A 16,029-nucleotide genomic window follows, 5' to 3' on the forward strand; every position below is an offset into this window, starting at 1 on the left:
CCAATATGTAGAAAATACTTCGTGCTCTCAAGGACAGACTTTAAAAAGACTGTTTTATTAATACTGAGGATCCTCGGAAGTCTGTCCTTGAGAGTGCGGGGTATTTTCTACATATTGGATTATTTTGTTTCATGGGTCCTCAAGACAGGTGGAGACAGTGACTCAGCAGCTCTCCTGACAGACCTCGGCACTGTATATTACAGGCATACCGGGATGTGGAGGTGCTAGTGGAGTTCCAACACAGGGGCTCCACTAGACACCGGGTGAGTCCCTTTATTTACATTTACATCAATCTTATTGTTATGTGGATCTATTGGAGCGCTCTCCTAATATATTTGTATTTTTGTTTTATGATTTTTTTTTTTACAATCGGTGAAACTTTATTGATCTCATTTTTACTTTATTTTTAAGTCCTTCTAAGGGACCACAACTTGCGATGCTTTGATCGCTCCTGCAGTATGATGTAATGCTTTAGCATTACATCATACTGCTATCAGGCAGGCAGTCTATCAAGCCACCACTTGGGGATGGCTTGATAGGGCCGTCTGCTAAAACTACCCTGGGACATTTCAGAAGGCCCCCGGCTGCCATGACACCTGCACGGCTCCCTGTGATCTCATCAGAATTGACAGAGGCATTTAAAGGGTTAATAGTGCTGATCAGCCGCGCAGCTGATTGCAGCTATTGTCCGCGGGTGTCAGCTGTGATAAACAGCTGGCACCTGCACTGTATGAAGAGATCTCTCTTCATACATACCCTGACCCCGCAGGACGTAATTGTATGTCCTATAGTGGGAAGGGGCTAAAGTTCCTTCAAAATCTGTGTGCAAATTTACCAATAAGAATTGTGGCAGTTTTAAAAGTAAAAGGCGGTCACACCAATTATTGATGTGATTAAGATTTCTCTTTTGTTCATTCACTTTGCATTTTGTCATTTGACAAAAATAAACTATTAACGCTTTCATTTTTAAAACTTATTTTTCACCATTTTTTCCACACCTGCTTAAAACTTTTGAATAGTACTGAAGGTCGATTGAAAAAATAAAGAAGTTATAATTTTTGAAATCAGGAAAGAGAAAACATATGAAAAATCGCCATGTCCTCAAGGGTTTAAAAATTGTAGTAAGAAATTCTCAATGAAACAGGTGTTTTGGATTTTCTCAGGATACCTCAAGCATGAGAATATACAGTAACATCATGTGTTTTGGTGACCTATTCCATAGCTTTTCCTGAGAACACACATTTACCCCAAATGGGGCTTAGAAGCTACAGTTGTTCTTGAAAGTTTGTGAACCCTTCAGAATTTTCCATATTTCTGCTTATATTTCACCCAAACCTATATAAGATTTTTACACAAGTCCCAAAAGTAGATGAAGAGAAAGAACCAAATTAAACAAATAAGTCAAAGATATTAGATTTAGTAATTTATTTATTGAGAAAAATAGTGGCAAAAGTAAGTGAACCTTAGTTTTCAGTATCTGGTGCGTTCCCCTTGTGCAGCAGTAAGTGAATGTTTCCAGTATTCCTGCACATCTGCTTGGAGGAATTTTAGCTCATTCCTTCGTACAAAATGGTTTCAACTCCTGTTATGTTGGTGGCAGTACAAAACTTTACCTTTATTCTTCTTTTAGCTATTCTTTTGTAGAATGACGTGTGTGTTTTGGTTCGTTACCTTGCTGTATGACGCATGTTTTCTTGAGATTCAGCTCATGGACAGATGTCCTGACATTTTTCCTTGTTCTTTTTTGAAGAGCAGCGGCTTTCTCCTTGTAATCCTGCCATGCACACCATTGTTGTTCAATGTTCTCCTGATAGTGGACTCATTAATATTGGCTAATGTCAAAAAGCCCTTTAGTTGCTTAGAGGTTACTTTAGGTTCCTTTGTGACCTCATGGACTATTATTTATACGCCTTGCTCTTAGCGTGATCTTTTTTGGTTGGCTACTCCTGGGCAGGGTAATAATGGTCTTAAATTTTCTTCTTGTTTACACAATATATTTGACTGACTGCAGATTGCTGGAGTCCAAACTTTTCATAGATAGTTTCACAAACTTTTGCAGCCTGATAACCACCAACAACTCTTCTCTGGTCGTCAAACGAGTTGTGAAGATAAGACTTTGATAGATTCCTGTTCTTTAAATAAAACAAGAGGCTCACTTGCACCTGATTGTCATCGCATTGATTGAAAACACCAGACTCTAATTTCATCTTCAAATTATTTGCTAATTCTTAAGGTTCACATACTTTTGCCCTTCATGGACATGTGATATTGGATCATTTTCCTCAATTATAAATGACCAAGTGTAATATTTTTGACTGATTTCTTTGATTTGGTTCGTTCTATCTGCTTTGAGGACTTGTGTGAAAATCTGATGTAGTTTTAGGTAAAATATAAGTTTCACAAACTTTCAAGCCCCACTGTACTTTTCTATACCAAGAACACACACACACCCCATGTGACATTTTCTATGTATTTTTTGATTAGTTGTGTATAATTTTTAAAGGGAGCGCTTGTGAGTGCCTTGACGGATGATACCTTACATCTTTGGAATCTGCGACAGAAGAGACCTGCCATATTGCATTCCCTGAAATTCAGCAGAGAACGGTAAGAAATTACTCTGGTACAATTAACCACAGATTTAGTGATTGGCACCTTTATCATAGAACATGACTAACGTTCATTTTATTCGATTGTCGCTGGTTGTGCTGATAATGAACACAACGGAGAGCTGCTACTTCAGATTAAACATGAACTGCAGCAAGTAGAAAATACTGTTGAATGTATTTATTTTCACAGTAATAAGATTAAGGGACTAGTTATGACTAAGCCTCTAATCACTGTTTCTTAATATTAGATGCAGAATCCGTCTATACGTAATGTTTCTATGCTGCGGTGATATCATGTTATTCCATTATTAATCATTTTTGTTGCTGTATGGCAAGCTTCAGTTTTTTGTGCGTTTTTAGATTCGTACACGTACCGAATTCACAGAAATATTACATAGTTTCTATCACTTTTTGGCACGTCTATTGTGTACTTCTGTGAAAAATGTAATTAATTGCTATGTATTTGTATAGTGATTACACTCTTAATAAAATATATTTAGGTAAAATGTCCTAAATAGAAGTACAACAGCACAACATACAGGACCCAGGTGAGTTTACCAAGGAAGATGTAAGAAGGTCTGAGTCATAGAGTGTAAGAGGGCGATTAGCATTGCAGAGAGAAGGTCATCGGCAGAGCAAAGGTTGTTTGCACATGATGTCTGCGGATTATTGCAGAACAGTAGGCAGGAGCAGAGTTGGACAGAGTTCTGCAGGATTTAGTAAGCATGTGGAGTGACTGACACAGGAGGGGGCCGTATTTGAACCTGTAGATGAGCAGTGAGCGTTACCAGTCTGTTTACTGGTGTCTACAGTGGATGCTGTTGCAGAAGTCTAGCTGGAATAGAATTGGCTATATTCTATCCAAGCTGCAGGCATGATATTATAGAGCAGGAGGAGCTGAACAAACTGATATATAGTTTAATGGGGAAAGATGAAGTAGAACTTGTATTTTATTTATTTAAACCTCTGCATTTTCTTAGCTGAACAGTCCAAGGGGTGGTCCGCGATCAGTGATTGACCGCTACCCCTATATGCACAGGCATACACAGCTGTCAATCACTATTAGGACCGCCCAGTGGACTGTTCAGCTCAGAAAATGCAGAGGTTTAAATGAATGAGCTCAGAATGAGCAGAGATGTAAATGAATAAAATACAAGTTATTCTGAATTTTTCCCCATAAAAATATATATCGGTCTGCTCCTGCTCTATAGCATGATGCCTGCAGCTTGGACAGCATGTTCTAGCTGACAGACTCCCTTTAATCTTTCCTGACAAAGTAAAATACACTTAATTATGTATTTGATGCATAAAAGATTTACTGCCGTGTGTGACGTTTCCTTTTTACAATATGTGGCAACTCGGCGATGTTGCAGTATTCCTGTCTGCAAAATTTTTGCAATCTGTATATGCTCATGATTTCTTGCCATTTTTTTACCAATCCCTCATTAAAGGGGCTGTCTGAGATCTAAATCTATATCTCTGTACATTTATATGTATGTATGTATGTATGTATGTGAAAGCCCTTGACTGACTCACCACTAATTCTCTAACTTCGAAATTTGGCAGAAGCATTCTTTAGGTCCTAAATAGGAAAAGTAAAGGGGTCACAACTTGATTATTCAGTGCTAATTGCAAAAGTAAGTGCACCCCTATGTAATGTAACTTCCCGTTATCATAAAAGTGTGAAATTTCGCACAAGCATTCTTTAGGTCCTAAGTGAGGAGAGTTGGAGGAGTGGCACATTCTGCAGAGGGACATCGGTACATGCAGTCTGAGGAGAATCTAATGCGCCTCTACGTGTATACATATTTTATTCCTCGTTTCCTCTAAAGTATCCATGACTTCATAAAATTTTCCGTGCGAACAACATGTAAACACCTGTATCAAAATAACTCGAGCATAGCCAGGTATGTTAGCTAGTATAAGATATACGTTTTGTTAAAAATGGCTCCCGCATGGCCTCAACATAATAAAAAGCATATACTCCCTGCGCCACAGAGGTCCTCTGCCAGTGGCTCCAGGTCTGCATGGTGACATATGGTTTACAGGCTGCAGTCTGTCTGTGACGTCCCGTAAACCTACTGCTATAGCCAATGATAGAGCTCAGCGATGATCGCTAAGAGTTATGAGGCCATGCATGCGTCTCTGAGAAATGTAATATACAAATGGTATATGCGACGATTCCTCTGCAGCGCCACCTATTGGACAGCAGCTTTCCCTGTAAGTCTATGTCAGACTTTCAGTGTCTGCACATTCATCCAGTTACCCAAAATGTTCAATTGACAAGCTTTGCAATGGTGGGAATTTCAAATGGTTCTCTGCTTAGTATACTGCAAAAAAAAAACGTATAAAATAAAGTAGCAGACTGTGCTATTCCATGCAACAGTAATCTGTATAGCAAGAGAAATGTAATTCACGTAGTTTTCTTTTTTTCATTCTTCACCATGGAACCCTATGGCCCAATGTCCACGGGTAGGACGGATCCCGCAGGCAGGAGCCATCAGCGGAATCCCACCCTGACTGTGCCTGAGGACCCTGTTTACCTGTGCGGGAAGTCGGTTGTGTCTGCGTGGAACTCTCCACTTCCGGGTTATCTGTACTGCGGATGGTCCGCACGGCGCGCCGTCGGACATGCGCAGCACAGATTTTTTTCTTTTTAAATCTCCTAATTTCCCATAGGACCCTCGGCCCATTGGCAGTGTTAGCTGTAGACTGCCCACAGATCGGATGGCTTCCCTTGACTTCAAGGGAAGCCGTTTGTGCGGGAACGGCACAAAAATGGAGCATGCTACGATTTGTTTTCTATACTAAAAGGTCCTCAAAACAAATCTGCGTGCTTAAATCCATTTGTGGACTCCCATGCTTCTCAATGGGAGGCCTGATTTGTGAATCTCTGGCGCTGGAAAGACTAGAAAAAATGCATCCAGCAAACAAAAATGTGGACAGAAATGTGTGTTGAGTGACAGAGACAGATAATCATTGCGTAGAGTCGTGATGAAAAAGGCGCAGACTACAGCTTTAGTGTTTCCATATTTTTATCCACCCCCTATATGTTACAGCATATACATTAAACGCAATCTATAAACGATGGCCTGTTTACTGTGACTGGAGGCAGTTGGTCTGAACGATTCTTGACCCACTCCTCCTCCATTGACTGAGTGATGTTCGCTGCTGTATAAAGGCATAAGACCGATCACTGTTGGGACGGCTGTCGGACACTTTTGTGCTCGACAGTCATGTGAGAAGGGCCCTGATCTGAGCTCCTATGTGACAAGGCACTTGATGATTCCTATTAAGAATTAATTTATAGAGCATAATGTAAAGATGACCCTTCCAAGAATGTGAAGTGCCGAAACAAGTTCTTTATAGATCCTGAGCCAGTAGTATACACTGGGAGATCTCTACTCTTAAGCCAGCGGACTCGTGAATGTAGAACTGTAAAGCAGGATGTAATTTAAAGGGGTTGTCTCACGAAAGCAAGTGGGGTTATACACTTCTGTATGGCCATATTAATGCACTTTGTAATATACATCGTGCATTAAATATGAGCCATACAGAAGTTATTCACTTACCTGCTCCGTTGCTGGCATCCCCGTCTCCATGGCTCCGTCTAATTTCGGGGTCTTCTTGCTTTTTTAGACGCGCTTGCGCAGAAGGGTCTTCTCCCTTTTGGACGGTCCGGGCACGAGCGGCGTTCTGGCTCCGCCCCCTTCTACGCGTCATCGCGTAGCTCCGCCCCGTCACGTGTGCCGATTCCAGCTAATCAGGAGGCTGGAATCGGCAATGGAACGCACAGAGCCCATGGTGCACCATGGGAGAAGACCCGCGGTGCACCATGGGAGAAAACCGCAGTGCATCCCTGGGAAAGGACCGGCGGCCATCTTGGGAGAAGAATTTTATAAGTTCATCTTTCATCACATCGGTGAGTAGCAAGCGGTTTAAAATGCTATTTTATGCCAGGGGGGTGACAGGGGGAATGGGCTAATGTAAAATTTTGATGTTTGCCGCGAGACAACCCCTTTAAGAACAATAATTCTATGTGTAAACTGTAAGGCTGTGTCCACATGGTCAGGATTTGCAGAGCCAAATCCTCTGTAGATTATTAGAGAAATTTGCCACAGAAATCCATAACTGAAAGTCAGGATTTCTGTGTAGACTACTAAACCCTCTGCTGTTTAGCATGCAATAATAAACATATTAAATAGTATGTAAGACTGAAAAAAAAGACATATGTCTATACAGTTCAGCCTATTACCTCCCAGTGTTGATCCAGAGGAAGGCAAAAAAAAAACCCTGATGAGGTAGAAGCTAATTTTCCTTATTTAGGGGGGAAAAATTATTTCACGATTTCCAATCTGGCAATGGGCATAATCCATGCATCACTGACCCTTCTGAATTGATTAGTGATTATAACCGCTGGATTATTTGTCTTATAACATTTGCTGCCCAGCCATAATTGTTCTCAGTTTGCTTCTTGTGAATGGGGCATTAAAAAACAATCGCCTATATTGTTAGTGAGATTGCATTGGATTCTGTTCAGATTTATGCACATGTGTAGATTCAAACTAATCCGCAATGTACTGCACCTCATCATACAACATATTGATCTGCACGTTTTCTTGATGCAAGAATCTAATGTACAGTGCTTTGTAAAGGCCATGGAGAGATAACACGGCGCATCGACTGCAGAATGACGTTGGCAGGTTGCAGTTGACCGCTACTTGTCTGTGATGTCTTGGACATCCTAAATCTACAGATGTGTTTTTTCATAAACGTGTTATCTCTGAAAACAAAACCATCGCTGGGTCAGCAGTGACCGTGCAACCCAGGTTATGGGTGAAAGTGTTGCTATCTAAACAAGCAGAAAGATAAGGACATAAACCACAATGTTTTCCATCGCGCTTTCGTACACGCTTTGGATGTGATACACGATGCTGCAGTCATTGACCTCTGCTTGCAGATTCAACAGATCAACCCACTTTTAGGTTCTATATTTATAGAAAGGGGGATTTAGACAAACATCAAGATGCATTAGACTTAAGAGACGAATCCCTTTCTTGTTGTATCTAGATGAATGAACATCACACCGTTCCTGGAAGCACAGGCTCCTTTGATCATTTTAAGGGAGGATGTATCTGTTCACAGAGTAATTGCAGGTTTATAGTGGTTCTATGTGATAGCTGATGTTTGCTTTTAATAGCTCTCTCCTGATTCAGAGCATGTTAGGAAGGCTTGTTTTTCTCTGGGAAAGATAGTTTTGTTCAATTTTGTATTTAACCCTTTTTAACAAATTGGATTGTAAGCTAGTGGTTACAAAATATTAAGGTTAAATGAGGGGGATTATTTTCTTCCACATTTATAACCTACAGGTGTGCATTGAAGGGCATACTCATATATATGAGGGCATACGTATATTCATATTAATGTGTATGGATTACACATGTGTTGTGTTATGGCTAATTGAAGATGTGCTGTATATTACGTGTTTGTTTTTATTTAGGTGTTATCATTTTGCATATAGTAGAGTGCATGTTGAAACGCAAACAATTTGTGCAATATTTTGAAGGTATCAGGAGCTGGCAGCAGTGGAGATTGATCAAGGGCCTGTGGAGCACTATAATCACGCAAGGAAGGGGGGAACAGGACCAGGCTTATATAGGAGGCTTAATGAGTAACAGGAGCCAAGACAGGGAAACTGAGGAGCATGGCTAGGTTTTAGCAGAGGAGCTGTCAGTCCTGGATGGCCCAGTGGAGAGAGCTGCTGACACTGAATGTGGTGGCTGGAACAGGCTGCGCTACACTGTTCCCTTAGCTTTCATAGAAATTGGTGGAAGTTATGGAAGCCGTGTAGCACAGCGAGCTATATTTTGTAGCTCAAGAAAAGCAGTAACAGCATAGATTGTATTGTTACACTGCTTTTATTCCAGAGGTAGGACTTGCAACCATTGTACTTCTTTGGATATGCCATGAAAATGTCAGATGGCAATTCATCAGATTTACTGATAAATTCCAAGAATTGCTTGTCTCCTATTTTAATTCAATATAATTTTTCCATTTTAGTACATCATCAGGACAACCTTAATTGCAACTTGTCTTACACTATTCAAAATTTTGCACAATTTGATTGTGTTTCAGTATGCACTATGCTGTATGTCAAATGTTAACCCCTAAACAGAAATACACAGCTGTTTATACTACCACCTTTTCAATTGGCAGTGACACAGAACATTCAAAGGGAACCCATACAAGTTAAATCTGTATATACTGTGTGCACTTACATTCACACACCTGTACATTGATGATAAAGGTGGAAAAAATCAATGTAATCTCCTTTTCCTTCAACTCTAATGTGTTAATCCCTGGAATACAATCTGATTTTTCTAAAAAGGTTAAACATAAAATTGAACAGAAACCTTCTAATGAAAACTGGGAGGGTATTGATAAAACAATTGAGACACGTAGCGTGAGGTCCTCTACAAACACACTGGAGAACAAAATGGAGGCTTGTTTCATCGCGTTTATTTTGCTTGAAATCTTTTCTTTTGTTTAGAAGTATTAACATAGGATACATTTGTCATTTTGTTGACTTGGAAAGCTATTTCCTATTTATTGTGGTATTTTGTAGGAGAATCTGCTCTGACTGAAAAGAAATATTGATTTCTAGGTAGAAGTCCAATCACAAAAATGGCCGTTACTTACTGAGTGAGGAGTGCATATAGATGCATCCTCCTCTCACCATGCAGGTAGCTGACTACCAAATGGAGGAGCCAATAACACCTGTGAGGGCACCGATAAAACACCCACTCACACTGCCTCCTGATAATGAGGGGGGGTGGATGCTTGGCGTACACTCCCACACATAGTGGATACAGGGTGCCAGACCATTCTGATATATGTAGTTAACCATGCAGACCAGCAACCTATTAATGACGCCATGATAATTCGGCGGGTTGCCCTGCATATCCATCAGTGAACCACATTGGTACTGCCACCCTGGGCTCCCCCTGGAGTCTTAATGCCACACTGCATGTGAATGATAGATAATAAATGCAAGGCATTGGTTGGATGTTGGCCAAGATACATGAGCCCACTAACCACTTCACGGTTCCTTGCGTTGTAGTGGGTCCCTACACTAATATAAATACATCACAGAAGGGGAAATAAAAAATTCAAAACAATCACAAAAGAAGGTAGAAGTAGGTAGAAGTCCTGCTCATAAATGATTACCAAATAAAAATGAAAAAGGCCTGAAAATACAGTAAGCCATTCTAGACGTGAGGTGGGGGCAGTATTGGAATAACACTTGAGGGACTCTTTAAGACACGTTATATGTTTATCGAAAGAAATTCTTTCAAAGTGATGCAGGACAGATCAATATTGAATAGGGCTTTGGGTACTTTCACACTTGCACTGGGGATTCCAATTTCCTACTCCATTCAGGAATCAGGAAAGGGGAATCCCCATAGCCAAATGGTTCCATGTCTGGATGAAAACCGAACAGCGCTGGATGGACCCATTGATTATATTGAGATCCGCCCACTTTTCGCCCAGCTGCCCGGTTTTGGGATGGAAGAGAAAGTGCTGCACGCAGAAGTTTTTCTTCCAGTATCTGCAGCTGAATCTGTGTCGGAACCTCCTAAAGGTTCTGGAGCGGATGTGAAACCATCCTTTGTGGGATAAAGTGAGGTTTTTTAATTGGATTCTTAAAATGATGAGCAGCCAGTGAAGGGTCTGATAAATGAGTTGGCAGACCTTAGAGATAGATTGAAGAGGTGTTACTCTGTTTTGTCATTAGATTACAAGGAGGTTGTTGCAGTAGTCTAGCTGGGATATTCTACACTGATCAGTAATAACATTAATACCACTCACAGGTGAATGGATGATCTTGGAATAATGGCGCTTGTGGATGGCTGAGTGCGTTTGCTTCGCTTACCTGGAAAGAGATGGCTCCAGTATGCACTATGGAAACAAGATAAGGCAGTGTGATGTTCTGGGCAATGTTGTTCTGAGAAATATAGCAGCAGAATCACACTTGGCTCCCATCCAGAGACCCCATAATCACCTCTCTGGATCCACGGTGAGAGTCTCTGCCGGCAAGCATGCAAATTGCTGCGCATGACGCGCTGGCGATGAGGCGGATTCTCATGATAATTATACTGTGCTCACAGCGCGGACGGCTTCCATTGACTGCAATGGAAGCCGTTCCGCATGATTTTCCACGATGAATAGGACATGCTGCGATTCTCCCCTGCAAGCGGAAAATCGCAGTTGATTTCCATTCGTGGGCTGGGGAGAATCTGAAAACATAGCATGTCTATGGATGGCTATTGCTGCGGGATTCGTGTCGGGAGTCTGACCCCGAATCCCGCAGTGATTATCAGTCTGTGAGCATTAGCCCTTGCATTTGGATGTTATTTTGACACATACTACCTACCAAAATATTGTTGCCGGCCAAGTAAACATGTTTCATAACAATGCTGTGGCAGGGGTCTCATTCAGTGGGATACTGTGCACTACCAGACTGCAAAAATTGTTCAGGAATGCTTTGAGCAAAGAGTTTAACCCCTTACCACTACAGAACGTACAAGATGGGATTGCATGCTGCCATGCCACATCAACTATGCCTGTTAGACAGAGTTATATTGTAATGCTATGGCATTATATCAAACTGCAGGAGCGATCAAAGCATCACGTGTACTTGTTCCCTCTCGGGACCAAAAGAAAAAATAAAAAATAAACTTTTATTACTTTTTTATTTTTTTTGAATAATAAAACTTTTTAAAACTTAACTCCCCCACCCACCTTTTGCCATATCTATATATATAAAATTGAATGTATGTCTGTCTGTGTGTCTGTGTGTTTGCATGTCTGTCTGTCTGTTTGTCCTTTATGCGCTACTACACCATTCATCCGATCGCCATGAAACTTTGGGAAGTTGTGAAGTACACTCCTGGGAAGATTATAGGCATAGTACATTTATGCTACGATAAATGGCGCGCGTGCTTGCGTCGTCGACAGTTACGACCCCCCCACGTAGATCGTTCGATTTCCATCATTGTCACTAATTCTCTCACTTCCCGATGTTGTAGAAACATGAAATTTGGCACAGGCATTGATTATGTCATGAATAGGAAAAGGTAATGGGTCCCAACTAGAGATGAGCGAGCATACTCGTCCGAGCTTGATGCTCGTTCGAGTATTAGGGTGCTCGAGATGCTCGTTACTCGATACGAGCACCACGCGGTACTCGTCTCGATTAAATGAGCACTGACCATTGAATTCAATGGAGCCGGCAATATAGCCAGCTCCATTGAAAGCAATGGGCTGCCGGCGAGTGCGGGATGAATTGTCGGGAAGGGCTTAAATATATAAGCCCTTCCCTGCAATTCATCCAGAAATGTGTAGTAAAAAAAATATATATATATATACTCACCTTGTCCCGGCAGAACGATGTTAGCCCATTGAATTCAATGGAGCCGGCAATACAGCCGGCTCCATTAAAAGCAATGGGCTGCTGGCGATCGCGGGATGAATTGTCGGGAAGGGGTTAAATATATAAGCCCTTCCCTGCAATTCATCCAGAAATGTGTAAAAAAAAATATATATATATATACTCACCTGGTCCCGGCAGACGGAGTTCAGCGCGGCCAGCGGCAGTTCTCCTGTACTGCTCTGAACAGCTGTGAGTAGTATTCAGCAGCCGGGGATTTAAAATCCCTGCCTGCTGAATGAGCTGCCTCTAATTGGTCACAGCCTGACCAATCAGAGGCAGATTCCACTCACACACCCATTCATGAATTTATGAATGGGTGTGTGACTGCTGCCTCTGATTGGCTCAGCGGGACCAATCAGATGAAAGGCAGCAGTCACACACCCATTCATAAATTCATGAATGGGTGTGTGAGTGGAATCTGCCTCTGATTGGTCAGGCTGTGACCAATTAGAGGCAGCTCATTCAGCAGGCGGGGATTTTAAATCCCCGGCTGCTGAATACTACTCACAGCTGTTCAGAGCAGTTCAGGAGGACTGCCGCTGGCCGCGCTGAACTCCGTCTGCCGGGACCAGGTGAGTATATATATATTTTTTATTTTTACACATTTCTGGATGAATTGCAGGGAAGGGCTTATATATTTAACCCCTTCCCGACAATTCATCCTGCGATCGCCGGCAGCCCATTGCTTTCAGTGGAGCCAGCTGTATTGCCGGCTCCATTGAATTCAATGGGCTAACATTGTTCTTCTCTGCCACAGCTGTTACAGCTGTGGCAGAGGAGAACGATCTTTATGCTGACAGTGGTGGTGGTGGGGGGGTCTCACTCTTGCCGCTATTGTGGCTTAATAGTCGGACCTGGGAACTTGAGATGCAGCCCAACATGTAGCCCCTCGCCTGCCCTATCCGTTGCTGTGTCGTTCCCATCACTTTCTTGAATTTCCCAGGTTTTCACAAATGAAAACCTTAGCGAGCATCGGCGATATACAAAAATGCTCGAGTCGCCCATTGACTTCAATGGGGTTCGTTACTCGAAACGAACTCTCGAGCATCACTAAAAATTCGACTCGAGTAACGAGCACCCGAGCATTTTGGTGCTCGCTCATCTCTAGTCCCAACTCGATTATTCAATTCTAAGCGCCAAAGAATTAGCGTCCAAATTTTACGTACGGAATCTAATTTTCTCGCTTCCCAATGTCATAGAAACTTGAAATTTGGCACGAGCATTGATTATGTCATAAATAGGAAAAGCTAATGGGTCCCAACTCGATTATTCAATTCTATGCATCAAAGAATTAGCGTCCAAATTTTACGTACGGAATGTAATTTTCTCACATAGAAACATGAAATTTGGCACGGGCATTGAATATGTCATAAATGGGAAACGCTAATGGGTCCCAACTTGATTATTCAATTCAATGCGCAAAAGAATTAGCGTCCAAATTTTACGTACGGAATGTAATTTTCTCACATACGATCTTGAAATTTGGCACGGGCATTGACTATGTCATAAATAGGAAAAGCTAATGGGTCCCAAGTCGATTATTCAATTCTAAGCGCAAAAGAATTTGCGTCCAAATTTTACATACTGAATGTAATTTTCTCACATAGAAACTTGAAATTTGGCATGGGCATTGATTATGTCATAAATAGGAAAAGCTAATGGGTCCCAAGTCGATTATTCAATTCTAAGCGCAAAACAATTAGCGTCCAAATTTTACGTACGGAATCTAATTCTCTCACTTCCTGATATATATAAATGAATGTCCGTCTGTCTGTCCTTTATGCATTACTACACCATTCATCCAATTGCCATGAGACTTTGGGAAGTTGTTGAGTACACTCCTGGGAAGATTAATGGCATAGTACATCTATCCTACGATAGGTGCCGCGCGTACGAGCATCGTCGACAGTTATGTCCCCAGACAAAGATCGTTTGATTTCCATCTCAAGCACGAAAGCAAAAGGCATTACGAGCAACAGGATGCGTGTTCAACTACAAAATGATGCATCCGCCGAACGTTTCGCAAGACAATTGCTGGATATTGAGAATGCTGAGGTAAAATGAAAGCTATGCTGTGATTGGTTGCTATTTCTTATACTGCTGAGGTAACATGAAAGCTGTTCTGTGATTGGTGGCTACTTCTTATACTACTGAGGTTGCATGAAAGCTGTGCTGCGATTCGTTGTTATATATTATACCACTAAGGTAACATGAAAGCTGCGCTGTGATTGGTTGCTATATATAATACTGCAGAGGTAACATGAAAGCTGCACTGTGATTGGTTGTTATTTCTCTTACTGCTCAGGTAACATGAAAGCTGCGCTGTGATTGGTTTTTATATTTTATACTGCTAAGGTAACATGAAAGCTGCGCTGTGATTGGTTGTTATATATTATACCACTGAGGTAACATGAAAGCTGCGCTGTGATTGGTTGTTATCTAGATATATAAAAACGAATGAATGTATGTCTGTCTTCGCAGCAACGTGCGAAGGGTCAGCTAGTTTATAATAAAACAGTGGAAACTACAGGACGTACAGCACAAAATGAGTCCTCGCACAACTATGTCGACGGAAAAATAAAAATGGTTTTGCGGTCAGACGATGGCGGCAGAAGCTAATTAAAAAAAATTAAATATCTTTGAAAAAAAATAAAAGTAGTACAGCAAAAAAGAAAACTATATATGTTTGGTATCTTAGTAATCATGCTGACCCATAGAATAAAGTTATTAGGTCATTGTGGTTGCAGTGTGTATGTCGTAGAAAAAAGACGCATTGTACGATGGCGAATTTCGTGGGTTTTTTTTCCATTTCCCTCCATTTAGAATTTTTTAAGAATTTTTCAGTACTCTATATGGTACATTAAATAGTACCATTAAAAATTACAACTTGTCCCGCACAAACAAGCCCTCAGACGGCGATGGATAAATAAAAATTATGATTTTTTCTTAAAAGGGCCATGTCCTAAAGGGGTTAAGGCGTTGACTTGGCCTCCAAATTACCCAAATCTCAGTGTGATCAAGCATCTGTGGATGTGCTCCATAACCCAATCTGATCCATGGAGGCCCCATCTCGTAATTTACAGGATTTAACGGATTTGCTGCTAATGTCTTGGTGCCAGAAACCACAGGACACCTTCAGAGGTCTTATGAAGTCCTTGCTTCATTAGGTTAGAACTGTTTCGATAGCATGAGGGGCAACTACACAATATTGGGTTTTAATTTTTTGACTTATTGGTATAAATGTGTACACGAGCACTTTGATGCATTTCTCCAGTGAGGAAGGAACTGATATGAGAAATGTTTTTGAGTTAGAGATGGCAGGAGGAAGTAATAATATGTACAGCTATGTTCACCCTTACTTTCTGTCCACATTGGTTAGCGGGGCTCTCCCACTTCTAGCTGTCTTTAGACTGTTCCGCACATGCACAGTGGCCCAGATTGGTACTGAAGGCTGAATCCTATTGAAGTGAATGGGACGCTGTCAGCAGTACCGACCTAAGGTACTGCAGAATGTATGCAACTGTCTGAAAACAGCTAGATAGGGGTGAACCCCCTTTAAGGACTGAAATTTATTGTGAAACCAACTCAACATGAAATTGCAATACACTAGCAAAACCTTTGAACCAGCGAGTATCCACAACTGACACATATAGGAAAGAGAACTAGTAACTAGTGAGTACCATGAAACCATGTTGCTTTGAAGAGCTAGTTATCTCATGACACACACATGTGACCATATCCAGCAAGAGGACAGGTACGGTAGGACACCTCTGTATAATACACATAAATATGAAGGCTGAATAAAATGTAATCCCCAAACAATGCACTTGTAGAGAGAGGGGGAATAGTAGGTTAGTGTTGACAGATAAGGATATTTCAGGTATAGGGCAAATTGTGATGCAATATGGGGACAAGTTCAAGTCTCAGACA

At 41.3% G+C, this 16,029-nt stretch overlaps 1 protein-coding gene across 2 annotated transcripts in view; it reads left to right on the top strand.

The window, feature by feature from the left end:
- STXBP5 (syntaxin binding protein 5) overlaps positions 1 to 16,029 on the top strand; it is a 429,990-nt gene that overhangs the window by 103,064 nt on the left and 310,897 nt on the right. For both annotated transcript variants that reach the window (XM_066595949.1, XM_066595950.1), the window contains exon 4: positions 2,504 to 2,604. In XM_066595949.1, coding sequence (XP_066452046.1) covers positions 2,504 to 2,604 — 101 coding nt within the window. The remainder of the gene's footprint in view (positions 1 to 2,503; positions 2,605 to 16,029) is intronic.

This window comes from Eleutherodactylus coqui, chromosome 3 (genome assembly GCF_035609145.1).
Source record: "Eleutherodactylus coqui strain aEleCoq1 chromosome 3, aEleCoq1.hap1, whole genome shotgun sequence".
Lineage (NCBI taxonomy): Eukaryota > Metazoa > Chordata > Amphibia > Anura > Eleutherodactylidae > Eleutherodactylus > Eleutherodactylus coqui.